Source organism: Scleropages formosus, chromosome 21 (assembly GCF_900964775.1).
Source record: "Scleropages formosus chromosome 21, fSclFor1.1, whole genome shotgun sequence".
Classification (NCBI taxonomy): domain Eukaryota; kingdom Metazoa; phylum Chordata; class Actinopteri; order Osteoglossiformes; family Osteoglossidae; genus Scleropages; species Scleropages formosus.
In genome coordinates, this window is record NC_041826.1 from 7,333,594 (window position 1) to 7,357,107 (window position 23,514).

Genomic DNA, 23,514 nt, shown 5'->3' on the forward strand with positions numbered 1-23,514 from the left:
CTTGCAACCCAAAAACAAGAGCTGCTGTATTTGTAAAACCATAGCAATTTACAAATAAAAACAAATTGAAATAAATATAGAATTTAATTTTTAATAGCATGCTTCAAGATGCAAGGAGAGTACACTTTCAAATGACAATTATGAATAGACTGAACATAAGTCCCATTTAATATTTTAATTTAAAAGCTTATACAGTTCTAATCTACATTTTCTAACAAAGCTTTGATTTTATAATGTACACGGATGTACACAGATAACAGCAATCTGCACATCTTTAAAAGCAGGTTAACATTGCTAATATTGGTGAAAAATACAGTCCATATTTACTTAAAAACCATACATTAGGCAGTTTATGCGAGTATCAAAAGCAGTAATTAGGAGACTAGGAGAGTTCTGCGTTCCGGCACACTAAAAAAAAAAAAAAAAAAAAAACTTGCAGCAACCACCAAGGATATTAAAAAGTAATGAAACAAAAATATAAAATACATTGCTTACTGTCTACAAAGAGGGAATTCGCCTAAGGCCTAGAAGTCTAAAGCACCGGGGAGTAACAAAGACGAGAGGGCGCTTTCTATACATTCTACAGGTTTAGTAGCACCATGTAAGCTCGGTGACCCGTCAGCGGAGGACAAGTAACAGGCCAGGTAAAGCTTTGTGGGGGCGAGTTCAGTGCAATCCGCTCCTGTCCTGCTCTCCGAGTAACCTTTAAAGGAGTACAGGTGCCACCGTCTTCAAATGCACGTAACAAGGTAACATGGCTTGGTGGGGTGTACTAGAGCCGAGATGGGAGGAATGCGGTGACACCCACAGAATGACGGGCTCTTTCTCACGAGTCCTCACGCCCATGACTTGCAGCAGTGCGGTGCCATTAGCTGTCCCGGAGGGTTGGTTCGAGCTCTTCTTCAAGCCGTTGCTCGGCCGCTTCCACCTCCACCTCTTCCTGCTGCAGCCTCCTCACCTCAACCAGCTTTATTCTGTCTCGGATGTGTTCAGCAGAGGAAGCCATGTCGCTGGGGCTGCCGAAATACTGCTCGCTCCTGGGGGAGCAGGAAGGACGGGAAAGCGGGAGCACTCGGTCAAGAAAGCAACATTCAATGTTCAGTGAGGAAAAAGGGAAAGGAAAAATGAGCAAAACAGGTCCAATACGAACAATCAGCGTTATGACAGCTGGGTGTTACAGCCCAGTCAAGGGTTGGGCTGCAACACAGTTATGGAAACTGACCGCCACCAATTCTTTCAGGAAGCAAAAGGGTCTGCTTTATTGACCACTGGCAACTCATAAGCCATCTCCCCAGGGGTTAGGCACAGCAGCACAACAAACAGAAGTGAACCGTAACCCTTTGTGATGTTATCTTCCCTATTAAAATAACACACACAAATCACAAGTCTAACGACCCCTAACTACGGAAAAACAGGAGAAAAATGGGTACAAAATAAAACGGCACTCACCCCCTTCTGGCACTTGCTCGTTTTTATATATATACATACATACATACACACACAAACACTTACATTTATTCATTTAGCTGACACTTTTCTCCAGAGCAACTTACAATGTTAAGGTTACAATTATTTACCCATTTATACAGCTGGGTAATTTTTACTGGAGCAATTCAGAGTAAGTACCTTGCTCAAGGATACTACAGCCAGAGGTGAGGTGCAAACCTGCAACCTTTGGGTCCAAAGGCAGTTGTTCTAACCACTACACTACCAGCTATCCACAGAGTGACATACCCACAAACAATAATTACGGTCCTCTGAATCAAATCTGTAAAACTGGGTTTAATGCTTAACCAATGAATGGTCTAAAACTAGCAATGAGTCAAGGATGACCAACTGCACAGAAACTGGGGAATACTTTCTACCACTGAGCCCACGCACAGAATTCCACACGTTTGTTTCAACAAAATTTTATCAACTGCCCAAGAAAACTATCTACAGAGCAAGGTAAACTGAAACGTGTGAATGAGTGTGAAATCATACGACTTCATGACAACCTACAAATCCAAGAGGTGCTTCCAGTGCTGCTTCCTCTCAAGAATTCCATATTTTGATTTTTCAACATTGAATACAGCGATGGGAAAAAAGTAAGTAAAAATGTGCTAGGTTTGCCAGAGGTAACCTGAGTTGAGAACATGACTCCTGCAACAATGGTTTTTGGACAGGAGTCAGAAGTGGAACTATGAGCATAGTCACAAACCAAAACCACCACCTCTGAACACAAGAACCTCATATAAACTATAAAAATTAGTGGTTTGGGGCTACTTTGCCACTTCACAGCCTGGGAAAATCACTATTATTATAGTCAATTATGTATTCCACACTACAGTATTCCAGATTATGAATTTACCAGTAAGTACTTTCCAGTACATAAACTGGGACCGTCAGTCAAAAAATTCAGGGTGTATGGAAAATGGGTCTTCCAAGAGGAAAATAATCCAAAACACTTAAGCAAATGCAGAATTGAACGGGGATTTTAAGTGGTCACATCAAAGTCCTGACTGAAATCCATTTGAATGGCGACGCTGGGCTCCCAGCTGTGAAATCAAGAAAGCCGTCAAACTTTGGGCTGTTGAAGCAGCTCTGTGTGAAAGAGGAGGCCCCAAATGAAGAGACAAAGAAAGACTTACATGCAGCTACTGTTGCCAAAGAGGACAACACGTATGATGGAGTCTTTTTTCCATCCGTGTAACTTGAAAAGTACAAGCGCAGAGTACAAAAATCCATCGTTATTTGTTAAATCTGACTGCCTTACATTTAAGCGAGGATCAGACATCCAAATTCAATTCATTTTTGCAAAGTGCTCTTCTCACACAGGGAGAGAGCGCTGAACAAAAGATGAGATGTAATACAAATAAAATGTAGGCTACACATTAAACATTAATATTAAATTACTGTAATAGCTATATTAATTATTAAAGCTGTAAGAAAGCTAACTGGCCACAGACAAAAAGGAACAAACTTTCCAGAGAACATACACACTTTTTCCATATTGGATGCCTAACCATTTTTATTCAGCACCGTTTTCTGATTCACAAATGATCATGTTGCCAACCTGCCATTTCAACATCATCTGATAAATAACTAATAATATTTGCTACAGAATAGTGAATGAGTTTGCAGGCACATATGTGAAAGGTTTCATCGAGGGAATCTCTATTAGTACGGCGGAGGGATCATCTCACATCTCACTTACCCATCAGGGAAGATCACAGGTACAGTGAGCCTGTCGAGCAGAGACTTGCCCACTGCCTCAACCTCTTCATACACCTCCAAATCCACACTGGTCTCTGACTGTTCTGAGCAACCTGTCAGAATCTATCATGAAGGACAGATGACAAAGATGAAGAAAACAAATGGAATAAAACTGTCTCCAACTCCATCACAAAGCTTGACTATGCAATTGCTGACAAAACTGGACAAATCATTTATAATAATCTGCTCTCCTCTCAAGACACCGCAATCTCTTCATGTGCACTTAAACTCAGCTCCATTAAACTAGTTCTCCCTCAGTCAAGAGGTCTGAGGATCAGCAGCAAATGAAAAGGTGAAGTTATGGACTTGCATGAAAAAAACCATAAAAACAATTTTCAAATTCATATACGATAGTGAAACCAAACCAATGATATCAAATGAGCTGCTAAACAAAATGTTTGTACAAGCCTAAACTTTTCTGAGAGACCCTTACAATAACAGCAGCAGCACGTCAGCATAAACAGAGAAACTGACACGTCATATCCGCAAGCCATGCAATACTAAGACAGTGTGGAAGACATACCCTCTACCCTTCTGCCTGCCTGCCAGGAACATGAACCCTGCTCATGTGCCTACCTTCTCCGCAGCGGTGTGGAAGGCACTAGCCATCTCCAGCCGCTGTAGCCTCTCCTCGGAAGTGACCGAGAACTGCTTCCATACGCGGTTGAGGCGAGGCAAGGTGTCCCCTGAGGAGCGGGTGGTACAACGCAGCGACTGGCACAGGACCACTGTGGCCTGCAAGAGCTGTCGGCCATAGTCATAGGTGCTCTGGAGTAGAGAGGTGAAGGGGTTGGAAGGAGGGGGGGGGGGGGGGGGGGGGGGGGGGAATATCATGAAGGGAATCAGACTGGCCAACATGTAGGTATGTAGCACTCTTGAAACTAGGCTTGTCAGAATATGCAAGACCCTATACCTGTGCAACATCCACAAATTTTTTGTGTTTCTCCAGCAGAATTTTGGTTTCTTGTGCATCATCTCCTAATCTTACATGAGTCTTCAGAAGAGCATCTAGAAGCTCCCCCAACCATTCAACTGCCTACAAGGAAAAGGGAGAGAAACTCAGAACTGAGAGCAGAAGGTGCCTTCCATCCAGTAACTGTGCCACTCCAGCAGCAATGACCCACTAGCGAAGGGCAAGTCACAAGTTCTGGTGGGAATGTCTTCTGTCGCTCAATTGTACAAAGAGGGAGAGGAGCACGCCATCTTTAAATGCACATTAATAGTTGAGACTTTTTGGCAAGGCTAAACTGGATATGACACCCATTATACCAAGAAATGTAAATACAGAGCACTACAGATGGTCATTTAAACCGACAAAGCTGGAGCAGCAGCCGATGCACCTGCGTGGCATCCTCTTCACACTTAAAAAGCTGAACCATCTGGAGCATCTTCAGTCTCCTCACGTCCACCATGTCCTCACATCTGTGGAAAAGAGTCAAGAGTTGGTTCACAAATCTTTAAAGTCACAAAAAAAAAAAAAAAAAAAATGTTTTCTGACTAAGGTACAGAAATATTAAAGGTCAAACTGCAACAACGAACCTCTGTTTTCGCAGTTGCATGTCTTCCATAACACTTTGTATATGATCTATGTTTTCTTTGTTTTTGATCACGATATCTTTGCCGTATGACCAGGACGTCTGATTGGAGATCTGGTCAAGAAGAATTTGTCCCTTTTCCCTGAGGCCTTGCAGAGCTCCCTCTAGAGTTCAAACAGAAGTACAACCACATTAGCATGCCACATTTATCGTTACCACGGTACAATTAACCTGTCTGATATTCATGAATAATAAGAATCCACACATACTGCTATACAGAATATTGTATATAGTATTATGCATCAGTTCTGACCTGGGAGGAGGGGTGTGAGTAATTTTAAAAGCAATTAATTAACAGACAAATTAGCTATTGCTAGCTTTAGCTGCAGTACAAGACCAAACATGAGAGCATCTACCCACCAACACTCTTCAGTTTCTCCTCCAGGTGCTTCAGAGTCTGTTGAACAGCTGCTCCGTCCGTGGGGGTTACATCCGCACAGAGCATGCCCAACAACCCATCCAGTTGCTGGGACAGCTGAAGGGACACACAGCAGTAGGACCATTAACGGGACAGTCCACACAAGCGGCTTGTAACAGCAACATGTGACAGGAGATACTCGGCGTACATCCTGGGCCGTCCCGTGGAATTCGTGGGCCGACTGCAGCAGGTTCTGCCGGAACTCCAGCTGGCTGGCCTGTCTGTAGCACACGTCACTCAGCTGCTGCTGCAGGCTCTTAAGCTCCGCCAGGTCTTCCTCATCCCCTGCACTAAGCAGCGCAGCCATCTGCTGGTTCAGCTCCACATACACAGCAAACCACTCCTGTAACATATACACATGCGCGGTCACTTAACGCCATCCGCCGTTCCAGTAACACAAACATACAAGTTCACCGAAGCCTGCAGACATTCAGTGTCACCAGCTGCCATCAACACGAAGACACATTTCACTTGTTTAGACTGTTCACAGGATGATGACAGTGACAGTCTAGTCATAACAGGATGTATATTTCAGTACTACATAAAAGCAATGTTACTGAGATCAGTACTAGTTGCTACTGAAGACACCATACTATGTACTCATCGCAGTTTCTAAAGGCTGCTACACATACATGTTCACCTCAAACAAGGACATAAATGAACAGCTATAAGAATATGAAGAACATGTGTGACCCAGTTAAACCTCCATTCCCTGTAACAGTGTGCTGTTGAACATTTGTGCAATTAAGTGAGGGGAAGTGCTTCCTGCTTTTCATATTTTACTTCTTCCGCTCAACCATTAAACTGAACCAGTTAAAAGAGTCCCTTGGCCAAGACTTTTTTCAGTCAGTGGCTGAGCAGGAACCAAAGAAATGAGCCAGGCTCAGAAACAATGTGGGTTTTATTAGAGTTTTAAGTGGGGGGAGGAGAGAGGCTGGAGGGGTAGGTCTGTGGAGAGGGGGCGGGGCAGGGCAGCCTCCTACACTGTGCTGGCTCTCGATCTCCTCATGTTTCTGCTGCAGGGCCTGGGAGGCTCTGGTGGAGTCCCCGATCCCCCACTGTGTGCGGAGCTGCTCTGTGCCAGGGCCCTCAAGCCAGTTCACAACCTGCACACACGGACAAGTTTGTTAGTGGACGCTACAGCGGTGGGCCAGTCCAAGAACTTTTTTTTTTTTTTTTTTTAAATAAAACCGACTCGCAGCAACAACACTGGACTACAGAAGCAGCAACACAGCGACATCATGAACACATCTACACACATAAAGCAGGAACAAAAAAACTGCAATATCAAGTACCATTTCCAAGAAGTCCACTGTCCCAAAAGGTGTCAAAGGTTCATATGAGCTATCACATGGACTAAATGTTCCTTTTTCCAAGCATAAGAAAATTCATCATTTGGGTCATCAGTATAACTGATTTCATAAAGGGAACTTCAGATACAGACCAAAACAACAAAATACACACACATTTTCAGAACCGCTTGTCCCATACAGGGTCACGGGGGAACCGGAGCCTACCCGGCAACACAGGGCGCAAGGCCAGAGGGGGAGGGGACACACCCAGGATGGGACGCCAGTCCATCGCAAGGCACCCCAAGCAGGACTCAAACCCCAGACCCACCGGAGAGCAGGACTGTGGTCCAACCCACTGCGCCACCGCGCCACCGCACAACAAAATATTACTACTGAATTATTAAAGCTAACTAACCTTGTAAGTTTACAATGCATCACTGAACAGCGTGATTTTCCATTTAGTTTAAGAATACTGAAATCCTCAGACCTGCTGTTGCAACATGTAAGGTTATACACACACACACACACACACACACACACACACACACACACACACACACACACACACACACACTGTATATTCCATGTAAGAACATCTGTCATTATGGCACAACAACAATTTTGAAAAACTAATAAAAAGAAACGTTATCTGGCATTTTAAATGTAAAATGTATTAAAATATATGAAAAAAATACAGATCGCTGTCTTAAGTATCCACAAGATCTTAACACAAAAAGATTTCCAGATAACAAATGAATCGAGATATAATATGCATATATAGTGCTAACAATTTGTGTTATGTAGTTAATTTATTTGTCCTTGAAATGGTTATTAGAACAAACATATTACCTGGCAAGTCCAGACTGATATGAAACAAAAAATAAAATTAAAAACAGGGGATTGTCCTTATATAAACGATAACACTTGTTATTTGCTCAACTGCCCTACTGTGTTATTCCTTTCTATTCCTAAACAAACAGAAAAGATATCTCATGTTCAGAAACATGTCTTTATGTCAGCACTGCACAAATAAAACTTTTGTTTCCGGACAGAACGAAAGGAAAATAATAGCATGCGTACAGACTGTAACTAGTAAAAACAAAATCAACCAAGAAGCTGGTCACACAAATGGAGTCACTGAGACCCCAGAACATTCACTGCAGAACTGTTGTGATCTAAGCTGGTGAGAGGAGTGAAGGAGATGGCCTTAGTAGTCCCAGGGTCTCAGGTGCTGTGTGAACCCTTTACCCAGACACCACCGACTGACTGCTTGTCGACCACAAAAGCAGCTCCACAGCACAATCTGCTCAGCAATGACAGGATTTTACTGATGGACACTGTACCGCCAGGACAGCCAATCAAAAACACTCCTGCACAACAACGACAAAAAAACCCCAATTCTTCAAGGTTGTGTATTGTTAGCTTCTTTTTCTGGGACGGCCGACAGATCGGTGACAGGGTGGGTCATGTCACAGCTCTTCTCTGTGAAAACAGTCCAGGAAAAGAGGGGGAAAAAAAAATAATCCCATACTCCCACAGTCATACAGAAAAGGCACTTCTCGTTCTAGTTGTCGCTGCAGAGCAACTCCACAGACAGGCCAGGAAAAACGTGGAAGAAATACCAGCTTTTTTTTTTTTAAAAAAAACTTTGAAAGGATTTTGGAAAGACAGCTTTTGAACTGGATATTTTTGAAGTAACACTGCAACAGTATCAGCAGCTGCCACAAAAAGAGAAATCAGTTGTGGAATCCCCCTCAACAGTGCTTGCCCTTCACAGCCATACCTGCATGACCTTGGTCTGAATCTCCTCCAGCTGAGTGCGCTTGCTCCGCTGGCGACACACCTCCTGGTACTTGGTGTACTGCTCTCTCAGTGAGTCCAGCAGCTTCATCACCTGCGGCTGCGCCAGCAGCTCGTCGTCCATGGGCGACCAGGCTGTGCTGCCCTCGGAGCCATTGAAGCGCCGCTGCTGCAACTCCGACAGCAGTTCGTGGCCTGGAAGGGGAAAGATGAAGGGACCAGAGGTGCTTCACTCATTTACATTTATTCATTTAGCAGACGCTTTTGTCCAAAGTGACGTACATCTCAGCAAAAGTACAATTTATGCATTACATTGAGAGAAGCAGACATAGCTGCAGACATGAAAGGCTCAAGCAAACCTAGTTTGTTCCCTACCACTTGCTCCACCGAGGTTCATTGTTCAAGTAGGTGCATAAGACAGACAAATCCCGATACCCACACCAATTTTTTTTATTAAATATTGTAAGATACACAAATGAGCAGTACAATACCAGAGTAATGGCTGAATAAAGGTTGTATCTGGGGATGCTTCTGGAGTTACGATGCGTGAACAGTTACATCATAGATGATCTGAAGAGATCTTGGGCAAAGTGGATCTGGAAAAGGTGGGTTTTCAGACCCTTCTTGAAAACAGACAGAGTTTCCGCAGTTCTGAGTGACAGGGGAAGGTCATTCCACCACAACGGACCCAGAACCGAGAACCTCCGAGCTTTGTCTTTCGTGCGCGGGACCACCAAGCGAGCAGAAGTAGATGAGCGAGGCGCCTGGTCTTTGCACATTTGGGGTTGTGGCAGAACGTCTAAACACAGGCTGTGGGGACATTATGAAGCAAAGCACCTAAGTGTATGCACTTGGGGATGCCGGTCACGGCAGATACAGCTTTGGCCATAAAGCTGGACAAAAAAGTTGATGAAAGCATGTGCTACAGAACAGTGAAGCAGATAACATGTCAATAAATGCAGTAGTTAGTATTTAGTGGACACCATTATCCAAAGTGACTTGCGCTGCCAGATACACTGCACTACACTGCCTAATATCCAACTATACACCTATGTAACGTAACCGTAACAAACACGCCAAGAGCAATTCCGAGTGACTATATCACCTGAAAAACATCTTCTTCGTCCCGCAGTACAGAAGACATGTACACTCCAAACATACTACGTGCTCACTTGTATTATCCCAATTCAGAAACAAGCTTATTTTTTCCCCACTCATTATTTTTTCCTTTAATTTTGTCCCCTTGCCACTGTATTTTCAGCCATAAAGTTGCAAAAACACTTTTACAGCCTCATTATGCAAGGCATTTGTTCAAGGCATGTGGAATTTGTGGGTGACAAAGTTTTCTTCTGTGGGAAGAACTGCAGCGAAGACTTAGTCACGGACAAGAACTGCTTTAGGGCACTAGCTATACCTTTTCTCGCCAGCCTGTGTTACGTATGTTACTCACACTGTGGACAAACCTTGAGAACAGTGAAAGAAGCACGCTTCAAAAGTAGAACTGATGGCACAATCTACCGGATCCCCTGCTGTGCACTACTACAGCCTGCTTCAACTGTGATCAAAACGGAGCAAAACGTGTGTGTGCAAACTGTGTAACAGTACAAATCAATGAGTTCTGGAAAGAACTCAAAGGTTTTGAGATGTGTTGAAATGTACTAGGGTGGCGCGGTGGGTTGGACCAGGTCCTGCTCTCCAGTGGGTCTGGGGTTCGAGTCCCGCTTGGGGTGCCTTGCGACGGACTGGTGTCCCGTCCTGGGTGTGTTCCCTCCCCCTCCGGCCTTACGCCGTGTTGCCGGGTAGGCTCCGGTTCCCCGCGACCCCGTCTGGGACAAGCGGTTCCGAAAATGTGCGTGTGAAATGTACTACTAACAGCAGCAATTAAACTTACCAGTCTGTAGCACTGTTTCAGGGTCAAAAGATGGCAGAAAGTTACCATCCAGAGGTCTGATTAAAAAAAAGAAAGCTTGTATAAGAACATCTGTTACAGTGCCACCATAAACTGAGAAATGCCAACAAAATATTAAATAATGTTTAAGTGTAAAATGTATGAAAAGAATACAGCCAGCTTTATCAGTGCTGAACAGACTGCTATCTTAAGTCTTGATGTTTCCATTTAATCTGAAGGGAACTGTTGAAATTTAGTTACTCATTTCTGATGTGAGTGAGTGAGTGCAGGCATGGCTTTATTTTCTTGCCAAAAAGAAAAGCACAGTGACACAAACACATCGCAAACAATATTTTGGAGACAGTCTCAGCTTGAAAGTTCCCTGGCAGACACTGACACAAACTGACGCAGGCTGTTGAGGCCGTAGACAAGAAGCACCTGTCTTTGTCTGGTTGGCTTCCCGCCTCCGACTCATTGATGACCGCCAGCTCATCCAGCAGCGATGTGGACTCCTTGGTGAACTTCTCAAAGACCTGAGCAGATTAGACACATCAGGACACATTTTATTAAATGTGTAACTTGAATAAATACTTTTGCTAAAATAACTACTGGCACCCCTGTGCGAAGCCTCCTTCGACTGCACCGCTTTGACACACATGGCAGCCAGGCCCTTGGGGAAGAGTGACAAGACACAGCAAAGTGTTGGCTGGGAACATTTCAGTGGAGGAACACCTCAGTGTGTGATGCCCACTCTTAAAGCTTACCAGCCTTTTGTTGAGCCAGTCCATATGGTCATAGACCAAGCTTCCTCCAAACTCATCTGTCAGCTGACAAGGTTCGATGTACCGTGTAAGCTTATTGGCAGACACAAGGATGACCTACAACATGGAAGAGGTATGAGGGAAAGGAGTTAAAAACCCAGTTGTGGCTTCAACACTCATGTGAACGGCCACTATTACAGCAGAATAAAAAGATGAGAGGGAGAAAAAGGAGGGAAAATAATAAAAAACTTGTAATTAACAGTTTAGTCCAAAAACACGAAATGGGAGCACAATCGAAGACAGAACAATTGCACACCTTGCTAACTGCTGCTAACTCAGCATAATCTTCAGAGACTCAGCCTCAGGTACAGTGATTTCTCAGAATGGTCTCCAAAAAAAAAAAAAAAAAAAAAAGTCAAGAGGATCAGGTGCATTCCAAAAATATTCTGACATTTTATTATACGGGCTCCACCTTGCTCAGAGGGGTCTTGGCTGAGGTTGTTCAGGCTGGTCAGAGGCATGTGCTCACTTTGCTGACTATCCATAAATGTTTAGTTTAGGATCTGACAGCAGCCAGTGCTGACATGGTGCCCTGTCTCATTCTCTATGGTTCGAGTCATTATTTTCCTACTGCGAAGCTCCAACGATCCGGTACTCCCTGAAGAGAGGCGGCAATGTGAATCAACAGCTGCCACTGCAGATGTGCACAGCTGAGTCAATATCAGGGAGAGGAGGGTCTGGCTGACATACAAAGCCAAATTTCTGGGACATCCACGGGAGGGGAACCATAGGGATACTGTAATCAAAATACCCAGGGATTGAAATATATTTAACATCTTTCATGGATTCTAAAAATGCCACACAACTGTAATATGAAGCATGTTTGGTGTGAGTGCCTATTGCAAAGCAGAATAAGGCAAATGTGAGCATTTTAAAGCAAAGCTCAATTGTAATGAAGAGTATCACAGCTGCTGAGAGGCTGGAGTAAGACACTCATTCAACCTTTGTTAATGAAGAGAATCAGACCCTTGTCATGTACTGCAGAAAGTTACAACACATAGGTGGGCAGGTTTTAGAGTCTGTGCTACATGGAGGAAAATATTTTGGTCTGAAAACTTAATTTGGAAAATGGCACAGTTGTACACTGACTCATCACAGCGACACACCCCTATGATTGCAAAAAGCGACCCATCTGTAAACAGTTCCCCATATGATCCATCGCAACGGACTACGAACAGATTAAGGGGTTCTGTGAAACTCCAAGCAGTAACTTGTAATCTGCACATATGTTACAGGTCCCAGGAGCAAAACACATACCACTCAATCAGGGACACACTAAGTGTAAACATGACACATTTTGTGGTTACAGAAAACTTTGAGGAGAAACAATATGATTGTATGGTATTAACTGAACAATTCTGTCTGTAAAAATGCAAGCTCCCTTTATTGAGCATGGATGCAGGAAGGGGGGTTCCCTAGCCAACATTATTCACGTCCCCATTTCAAATCTGCCAGCATGCACTCGGATCCCAACATCTGCGCGTCCAAGCACAAGCCACTGATCCCATAAAACTAAGCAGAGAAAACAACCTCAACTGAAGCAATTTTTGCCCTCATATCTATAGGTTTTCCATCCTGGTGGATTAACCCCTGCTTGGCTAATCTAGACTATCTGGTTACATTTATTCACGGTTAACAACCCAAGCAGAGAGGAGGCCGGAGGGGATGGCTGGCCTACATCCGAACAGAGACAGTGGAAGCACCAAAAAACAAACCCCACTTGCGATGGCTGAGCGATAAGCGTGAGGATACACCTCCAGCCACAACGTGCACACTGGGCTCTCTGTGTGTCAGACAGTGGGATGTCTGTCTGAGCCTCACAACACACATAAGTCATGTCGGCCCAAGGGCCACTGCTACAGCTGCCGTGCAATACGTCAACGTGAGAGCATTAATGAGCCTATTCCCTAAGCACTACCACACTCGTGTATCTCAAACATTGCTCAATTGTACAATGGGGGCAAACCAACTCTTAATACCAAGATACAGTTAAATTAGGATACGAATCAAAATAATACTTCAACTACATATTTTGCCAAACAAACTGACAGTCTCCTTTAAAAATTCCCTTTATCTAGCTTACTGTGCTCCTGCAGGAGACCCAAATTGGAAACAGCATCAGCAATCAATAGCTTCCCCTTCAGTAAAGAAAAAAGTGAAGCAACGCCCTTGTGAAGTTCAATCTGCAGAGCAATGGGAGGAAGTCATGGCAGGTATCTGGGGAGAGGAGAGGAAAAGGAGGAGGGCATATGTGTATTTCACATCAATATAAATCTAGAAAGAAGGCAATAATTTGCTTGTGGTCCAACAGGCTGTTTCCATTTTTATCGCTCATGAACCTTCATGGAAAAAATTAGACAAGTGTCCAAAAATGCATTTGCGCATCCAGTACCTTATTGATACAGTTCACATTTACCATGTTAAGATAGACACAGTTAACATGACTTTACTTAAGCTGCTTGGAAAAATTTACAAATATACAAGCAGAGAAACCCACACACCAAGGGGGAAAAAAAAAAAAAAAAAAAAAACAACCACTACAAAGCTGAGTCATAAATGTTTGGTATTTTCCACTAAACAATTTCTTTGGACTATATATTTTCCGGTGGCAGCATTACTGTGAGTCGAGTTCTATAAATAATTACATGCACAATGCTTCCAGCATGTCTGTGCATTTCGACCTTCACAAAACTGCATAAATCTCTCAATGGCACTGTGAAACAAAAAATTATAATTATATGAAGGAATAAGTTCATTATAAGGAATAATAAATAATATTGTAACCTTCTCCTTCTGTGATGCAAGCTTAATTTTTTCTTTTTAAGTAAGATATGATACCTATCTGAAATGGATGGAGCAGAAATTTGGAACCAGTTTTATTAGCTGATGTCAGAAGGTCCCGTTTTACACATGAGCAAGAAACTTAACTGTTCAGGTTAAATATTTACTGCCATTACAGGGTAACGTGACAATCGTATCATGAACTCACGGGATGAACACTGGTTCACATGGCGGAAATAAACTGCACTTAAGTATCATGCGTCTGCATCTAAGTGTCTGTTCCTGCTAATGTAATGCACACATTGTATTTTCAATGAGATGTACCCTACTTTGGAGAAAAGTGTCTGCTAAACAAATAAATGTAATTAAATGTAATCATGGCCTTTATAAGGCAGGATAGCGATTATGCGACATGAACAGCATGATGACAATATACAAATTTCTTTTCAAATACACAGTCAAAGAATGTGAATTTCACCCTTAACAACAACAACAACTGTACATAAGGCCTTAGCTCCGAGTGCCTCTCTCCACTTTAAAGAGCAAACAGAAAGAGCCCATGGGACACCATCCCACCCCTCAGCACTATCCATCAACAACGGCAGCGCTCGGCTCCGAGTGTGACTCACGGGCCATTGTTTATTCAGAGAGCCACGGCGCTTCTCTCCACAACAGGAGCTGAACAGACACTGTGAATCGGGGTCAGTCTGAGACCCAGTGAAACATTAAAAACAAAGGTACGATACACCAACCCCCGCCCCCAAGTCAGAATCCTTCCAGAGCGCTGGTGTCCAGCATGTGACGTCCACGGTGTTGCGTTAGGATATTGTGATGCAAGCGCTGTCGGGCAGCTGTCCAAATGCACTTTCCACTTGGCCCGTAAAAGAGGGAGCATTTCTGAGTATCATTAATTATAACCAATACCTCTAATAGCATGCACAGGAAATACCTTTGGGATGTCTGCAATTCTAGGCCATCTAAGAGTCCTAACAATTTATCACTGTCTTGCACTACACACACAAAGACATCTACACACAAATATAGATTATACATTTTTTCCTCCACACACAGAAAGCCTTTATCACTGCAAACTGCACATCTAAATTAAAGATAGTACCACAACAAAAAAAGCATCAGATCAGGCTGAATACAAAATTTTGCCTTTCTTTTCAGTAATAATTTTAATAAAAATGAAAAAAGTAAATTTATTTTTAAGAAATATGACCCTAGGAATAGTTCATTGTTGATAATTTCTGTACTAGAGAACACTGAAAGAAAGACTGCTAAATACCCAACACAATTCACCACTAGGTTCTGACAATGCTAATAGGAAATACATAAATACTGTATATCACACAATAAAAGAAAGGAAAACACATACCTCAAACCCAAGTCTGTCCTTTTCCTTCCAGAAGCAGAAGTGGGTGACTTTCTTGTCCCAGAATTCATCGGGCTTCACCACACACACCAAGGACACCTCGGCTGGTATTACATTCTAGAAAAATACCATTCCATAAATTCAACACAGTTCTAATTGTTGTAAGTAAAGAAGCTACACAAAGATAGATATTGAAAACTACTCTCAGCCTTAAGACAGTGAAGTGCTAGTGTGAACCAACTATACTAAGTGTCAAGCTGGAACTAAGTAACAGCTGAAATTGTACTGTTGACATTTAAGTTTCTCCCATTTCCAACAGCTGTGAGTGTTGCATCTTAAATATGTAACCAAACATTCAGACATGAGCTGGAATCGGACTTCTGCAAGCAGACCCATCGGTTTGCGACGGTCCCCATCCATTAGCACAGAATCTGCTGAGTGGCCAATACAGCGACTGTCTTCTATCAACAAGCATTACTGGCTAACTACTTTCAGCAGATTGTACTGCAGGGAATGAGCATGCAAGCACGGCACTTCTGCTCAGGTTAAAATGTAATACCATTTCAAAGAAAGGTACAACTTGGAAGCATCTTCACAATTTGGCGATGCTAAATTGCCCATACTGTGTGTTTGTGTGTGTGTGTGTGAGAGAGAGATGACTGAACCAGTATTCTGTCCACAGTGTACTCTGTCCCCAACCTTATGGTTCCAGGCTAGACTCTGAACAATTGCAACATTGCATAGCACAAAGGAACAGAACTACTTCATTGAAATGCTGAAATGCAGGAGATGCTGCACTGCAGCCCAACACTGCGGAAGTGCACAGCATGCAAATTGCACGCACACACGCGCGCACACACTCTCTCGCGCTACAGGGGAAGTGGACTAGTGTAGTAGTTAAAGCCTCACTGCATGATTTAAAGGTTTCTGATTCAAATACCACTGCTTCTGCAGTACCCTCAAAGTACTTACTCCAAATTGATACAATAAGAATACACTGCTGTAATAAATGGGTCCAAACTGTAAGCAGATAGTGGTACCAGCCAATCTTTGTAAGTTGCTTTGGAGAAGGTTATAAGCTAAACAATTTTCACTGAAGCTTTATTAGAAGTTCTTCATTAACACAAAATCTGGCTTTTGTTTACCTGAACAATTACAAAGTAGGCACCAATCTTAAAGTTACTGAGGGGCAATGGTCTTATGTATCAATCCCTCGTTTCCATCATTTGCATTCTTATTTGCACAATTGTGCCACAGGAAAATTGTATTCACATCATTTTCTAAGCAAAGTCTTTTCAGCGTGTGCATTGGTAATAACCCTCTTCATACTGCTAGAGAGTTACTTCACCTTTCTGAAAAACAAAAAATCCCAGTGCACTTGATACCACTTTAAACCCGAAGGCCAACTAAGGAGAAACATATTCAGCACTGCATGGAACAGTACTATCTCCAGCTAGACAGAAAAATTTCCCATGACCTTTGCATTTATTTCTGGTTCGGAAAGCAGAAAAATACCCTCCGGCACGTTAGCAAAGGACTCTGAACCTTTCCTGTAAAAACACGGAGCACCAGGTCACAGTTACAGACATGTTACAGGTATGCTACCATGACTTCCTCTCAGAGCAAAGGCTTTGCCACTGAGTAATTACAAATGTATTATTGTTTTTGTATGCAAATACGTTAAGGAAAATGTCCAAATTATAGGCTGGTCATCAAACCACCATCAAATCAGCTTAATTACTGCTCTAATTTTAGAACATTATACCATTACAGTAACACAATTACACAATGTAGCTGTCATGGCCAATTTCGCGAAGATATACAGAACCTGAAAGACTCTCAAAATGGAAGAATAATTCTAGAGATGCCATCAACATTTATCTCTGACAATGGTAGAAAGCATAAGTGGGTCAAGGAAATGGGACATTTTTTCCTGTGGTGAATGCTTCTCTTAATAGAAGATGAATGGCCTCCACCAAGTGAGACATCTAGATAAACAGTCCAAAAACCACAGGTGTGCTGCTCCCATCTCCAAACCATAGGCTCGTCTGACAACTCCGGAAATGCACATGACATTGTATTTCCTCATGTAAATAAGCATACTCCTGTGTGTCCAATTACCATTGTGAATATTCATAAACGCAACGATTAATCAGAGCACTGGCAGTACAAGATGCAAACGACGCAGGTATGGATATAAGCTGCCGCAGGGGGGTACTCCGCAGGTTGTGCAGTTAAATGATTCCTTTCAATTAAAACAGGACCAAACGTGGAAAGCAGAAAGACAATACACATTGATGCAATCCTTTGTTCTTACCTGCAACATCAATACGACTGTCTTCACTATGTTCCACTGTGACTTCCTGCCGTCCACAATGACAGTGAAGCCTCTTGCTTTGCACTTCTCACTAAAGGCAGCGAAAGAAGAAAAAAAAATTTTAACAAGGAACAACCACAGGGTTGCAAACAAAGAGAAAAGGTCCAGCCCAAAGGCAACTGTTTCCTTTGCCAGTCTAAATATGTGATGACAAGACCCTATTCATCTACTCACATTCACATGATTTCTTAATCCGAGGAAGAGAATATATTGTGTGTATCCTCTGACAGAGGAGGAGGGACATTTTCAGCAGAGAATGTTCTTAACAATTATACATTTAGAATTACAGCTCTGGTGATGTCCAAAATTAAGTTGTCCAGATTGTGAATGATCGCGAGGTAACTGCCCCAGAAACAGAAAGACAATCCAAAACGGCAGCATTCATAACAGCCAGGGAACGACAGAGTTCAAAGAGCAGGATGTGTCGCCATTTTGGAGAGGCTTATGAATGCCTGGACACCTGGGGGTGTGAAGCCATGCTAGACTCATTAAGCAGCTGCAGGCCCAACAAATGAAGCCAATTTATAGGATGTCAGATGGTGGGGTGGTGACCTCTGAAGTCAAAGCAAGCCCACCACCCTCCCAGACAAGTAGAGGTGCCTGTACAGGACTCTTAGAAGCACAAGTAAACAATTCGATGGAGGAGGAACATTTTAAATGACATCAGACAAAAGCCCCTTATATTCATATAGTTTTGGAAACTCTTTAATTCCACAAGAAGGAACTAATAAATGTTCATTCCATTTCTACAACCTTCAAAATTATTTTTATTACAAATGTAACACCCAGAGCACTGTTAACATATGAGTGTGCAGGATGCGATTTGGAAAATAAGAATGTGCAACGTCACCCAAAATCCCAGAAATCACCTGGGTATGCTGAGCAGGTAGTCGAGGGTGGTGCTGAGCTCCTCCATGCTGGTCTGCTCTGAGCATAATGGGATGGTCAGGATGAGCCCGCTGCGCCGGTCCTTGCCTCCTGAAACGGTGTCAAATAACATGGGGGGGTTGAGACACAAATGTACGTTGCGTGAAAACTGAAAAGAAGACACTTTTCAAATGTTGCCCGAGAAATAAATAATCACTTCAAAACTTTTTAGATGAATCCATCAGAAAACGTGTGACATACCGTACTTGCAGAACAGAACTTCCCCAGTAATATTTTTTTGGATTTAACTGTTCATGTGCAAATTCATTCTAACATCTTATAAACCTAATATCATTTCAGTACATTTTGGAAAAGTTGAACAGTCCTTTAACACAAAGAATTAAACATCTCCATCAAAAGGTTCCAGCCGCATTCTTAACAGTTCACAACAGGAAAAGTAATCTGTGAAACTACAAAGAGAAACGGTGTGGTTCAAGTGAAAGTAATTCATTAGGCCATTTAAGTCTTACATCTCCGCAAAAAACCCATCTTAGTCACGACAAACCAAACATTTAACAAAAGTCTCTTCGGTCTCTCAAAAGCACTCAGGAAGATGTGTGCATTGAGATCCTCTGAAAAGACCACTTTCTGGGATGGCTGCTTACAGATTATTCTGTTACTTCACACCTTTTCACCACAGCAGGACACATACTTCACTCACCACTCTGAGAAAGGCTAATAAACTGAGAAGGGGAAAATATAATGTACATAAATCTGGTTCTGTAATTTTAGTTACACACAATCGTGCCCATTTACGTGAGGGAGGTGTAAGGTGTTAACTATTGCACTACTGGGAATCCCAATTTTGGTTGTAAATAAATCCTATTTAATTTTGCTTGCATAAGCTGAATAAAGAGTCACAATTTGAGTAAACTTTAGCCTGTATCCATTTATGACTGATATCACAGCTAGGTCCGTAATATATAAAACAAACTACATTCCACAAATATATAACCTGATATAAGCCTGTGTGAGAAGTACAGGCATAGAAAAAAGCAACGCAGAAGGTCACTTTTACAAGCAACAAATGCTTGGCCTCCTGAAAATTTAATAAGCATCAATTACATGGTGACAGGTTTCACTTGACATGTGCTCCAGGCAAAGACATAACCAGGAAAAAGTCAAAGCTGAACCAGAATGAAGGGTGACGCAGAGCCGAGATAACTTCAACAACCTTCAAGAGGGACACAGATGCATTCATCACCCAGAACAGAAGCCGATACCTGACAGACATCATGTAAAACAGGTGTATCTCCTGTGTTACTGCCACTGTTTATTTACTAGACTGCATGGATTTCGCCAGCTTGCTCAGTTGCCTTAATTTCAGGTTGTCCACTCAACTGCGTCCTTTGTAAGCAAAGCAAGATATTCTGCTTTGACAGCAGGCAGCAGTACATTGCACATCTCAGACATTCCATCTGTTATGAATAGAGGCTTTTCCAGTGCAGGGTGGCAGTGGTCCAGAGCCTATCCCACAAGAAAAGGACACAAGGCAGGGTACGCCTTGCACAAGACTCCAGTCCACCATAGAGCAACATATCACAGAACAAATCTAAATCAGACTGAAAGTGAAGGAAAACAGGTAAATCTTTACTAAACAGCCCCCAAAATAGACATAAGCAACTGAGCGATTAAATATCCTCTGTGAAACAAAAAAAATGCGGTTCACCGATATACATTAAGTTAAGCAACAACAAATACATTTTTTACCAGAGAGAAAAGCCAGCTTCTTCTTCAGGATAGGCAATATGGTTGTAGCCTCCATAGTGCTCAATCAATTTTTTCAAAAGACAAAGCTGGAAAAAAATAATATAAATAATATTATGAGATAGTATCATCTATCAAAATTCTAACTAAGATCAAATGTTTAAAAAAAATCTCAGTGTAGTTCGGTGTTTAAGGGTGATAAGAAAAATAACAGATTTGAGAATAAATGCAAAAAGAGACCTTCTGTAATTTTAATTTCATGCAGACAACTGCACTTATAGAAGCAGTTGGGAGATTTTAACATAGCCCAGATATTATAACATAATAATTAACCTGCACCATAATTAAATTGTGAAATGTAAAATACTTTTATTTACATTCTATAGCTGCACAGTTGGATGCCCTGAAAATCTACTAGAGACAAAAAACTTCCTGTCTAAAGAGCTAAGAGAATATGATTGTATGCCTGAAATGACAAAGTTTTTACAAACCTCCTGAGTCTGATTTGTCTCCAAACTGGAAACAAGTGTGTGGCAGCTGAAGAACCTTCACCTTCTCCTTCAGGCGTTTCCCATCTGTCCCATGCTCTAATAGAGAACAACAAAACATCAACAGATACAAAGATGGTCCAACCATTTTCATGAGGCAACTGAATCACTTACTAATCAAAAAATAACAGCACAAGTCTCCCTTAAGCACAGCTGCAGGAACATCTTTCCATTTCGATGCCATTTAATTATTATTATTGACCTTAATCTAGTGACACCTCTGCCCAAGGTGACCTGCAATGTTAATCAACTTGGCAATGATTTACCAGTATACGGCAGGTTATTCTTACTGTATCAAGTTAAGGTAAGTACCTTGATCCAGGGGACTACCGCAGGAGGACGATTTGAACCAGGCACTTTGAGTCTGGGAGGCAACGGCCCTAACCATTACGCCACCTGCTGTGCTGTATTAAAATCCAATCCAAGCCTATACACTCAAGACGTGTAGGGTTTCTCCTACAAGGACCCCGGAGTCACCCAGTACAATTCCAGCACGGCGCAACAACGGTGTGTAAATCCAGAGTAAGGGAAAGGGGGTCGGCGCCCATACAAGTGAGCAACGTTCTCCGAAGTGCAATGACCCCAGCGCGAATGGATCCGCAAAGGACTTTGTAGAGCGAATGGCTCAGACGGATGATGCCATTCGCCCTACAAACTCACAACTCCAGCTTTAATAACACGTAAGCCATTGCAGAGCAGCGCAACACAACATGTCCTGCGGAAAGCATGTGCAGAGCAGAGATTTAGAGAAACTGGCTCAAGCAGAGCTCTTGCGGCAGCAGCCAAAGTAGGCAGAACATAAAACCATTAGTAGATTGAGATGCGGCCGGCCCGGACGTGCCTCCGCGTCCATCGGCAAATTGCAGCGTGCCCCGGAGTTAATTCCTTCCCTACATTAAAACACAAAAAGGCAGTGTTTTCAGAACAGAGTGCAACACCAGCGCACTGTCACCCTGTTCCATAACCCTGTGACAAACACAATATTTCACGTTATTTCAAAGAGAACTTGAGACTCAAGTTGAGTGGAATGAAGCCCTCCAGTTTTCTCATGTACTTCAATGTAGGGGTACAGCACCCCTGGGAACACTAAATCTCAGATGTGGAGAGAAAAAAAAAAAATTCATATCTATTTTGATAAGGGGCAAACATCGAAAAGAATATTAAAAGAACTTGCGTTTAAATACAAAATTATGAAATGAAACATCTCACCGTAATGGATAAATCGATAGAATAGATGCAACATTTATATTGACTGACAAACTTAGGCCACGCCGGTGTCCATAATATACATCGTTATAAATAATATTATGTCAAAATTTGATTTTTTTTTTTATGTTAAAGTTGAAGAAATACCACACCATTAAATTAATCTTTTGAAGCGGTCTGACCAACAACAGCTGCCTTGTTGTTTTCTCCAGCAGAATCAACAACCAAAAAACACTATTGTATTTCATACTTTGTTTCATCATGAGTTTAATATTTTTTTTTTCATTTTCGCTGAACGGTGCCCTTTCTCCTTCAATAAAGAGATCATTAATAACCTATGTATGATTAATAACGTAACTTTGGATGTTGCAACGTGACATGTGATGTGTGTCAAATACGTCTACTAGTACTGCTCTGCGAAGCGCGCACACGTAGCAGGTTAGCCATGTAGAATAGCCTGTTTCATATGTTTTTGTTTTTTTTTTTTTTTTTTAAAATTAGAACAGCAATAACTGTCACTGCAGCCTATTCGAGGCTGTTTTTGTCACGAACACAGGTGAGTATCGACGAGTCTGGGCAAAGAAGCAGAGCGCGCGCTGCGCCATGTAGCCGGCAGGCTAGCTAGCTAGGCGGGCGCGTGGAGAGAAAGGCTGCGCGAGCGCGTGAACGGCACAGTGAATGGAAGAAGAGGCGCGTGGTGAGAGGACAGCCGCACCGCACGATCAGTGTCCGTGTCACCACGACGTGTGACGGTGTGTGCGTGTGCTACTGCCCGAACGTCCGCTTACGGTCCCCGGCCCATAACGCGCCAAGGAGGTGTTTGGACGGCCCCTGCCTACGGCCGCGGAACAAAAGCCCGAGCAGAGAGCCTGCTCCTGGCCTGTGCCTCACCGCAGCTGCCACCATGTCGCCGCTTCCAGCAGCAGCACAGCCGCGCGACTCCGGGACACGCGCGCGGGACTCGGTGACCACACCTTCAGCCACGTCTCTAAGAATGCGGCATACCGTACGCATAGACTGCCGCCGGGCGATAGCCATCGTAGTACGGGGGTTTTTTCGCCCCGAATGCCAGCGGCCCCGTCACGCAAAAGCCCCCGTACACAACACACACCCACTCACACAATTTGTGACAACAATGACCCAATTTTCCACGCAGCGCCTCTACAGCGGCCCAAGGTGCAGACGCACGCGCCGCGGACAGCTCGCAGCTCGCGGCTCGCGGCCCCCCCCGGTCAGTAACGTGAGTGCCGCGCGCCCCGGCCACACCACACACACGCACCTCCCGCAGACGCGATGGCTCCGTTCGGCGCGGGCGTCTCCACCGCTGTCTGACGGCTGCAACCTTTGTGAGCGGCGGCGGCGATGGCAGCAGACGGCGCGCAGCTCTCCTCTGGAATGGCTACGGGTCACTGGGTTGCGGCGCCTTCCTCCGCAGCTCCAGAACACGCATGTTCGCGCGTCCAAGCAGGATTTTCCACACAATCGCCGAGCCTTCAGCGCCACAGATGTTTTGCCTTTCAG

At 43.2% G+C, this 23,514-nt stretch overlaps 1 protein-coding gene across 1 annotated transcript; it reads right to left on the reverse strand.

The window, feature by feature from the left end:
- Positions 1-23,514, reverse strand: sestd1 (SEC14 and spectrin domains 1). The gene is made up of 19 exons (XM_029247453.1): positions 23,273-23,514; positions 20,731-20,826; positions 20,243-20,328; positions 18,475-18,583; positions 17,546-17,636; positions 15,232-15,345; positions 11,013-11,126; positions 10,687-10,781; positions 10,252-10,307; positions 8,344-8,555; positions 6,252-6,374; positions 5,417-5,611; positions 5,211-5,325; positions 4,795-4,954; positions 4,596-4,677; positions 4,169-4,291; positions 3,832-4,023; positions 3,197-3,318; positions 1-1,037 (listed from the first exon to the last, which is right to left on the reverse strand). Exons 3-19 carry the CDS (start codon positions 20,295-20,297, stop codon positions 869-871), a joined length of 2,127 nt encoding a protein of 708 aa, XP_029103286.1. The 5' UTR covers positions 20,298-20,328; positions 20,731-20,826; positions 23,273-23,514; the 3' UTR covers positions 1-868.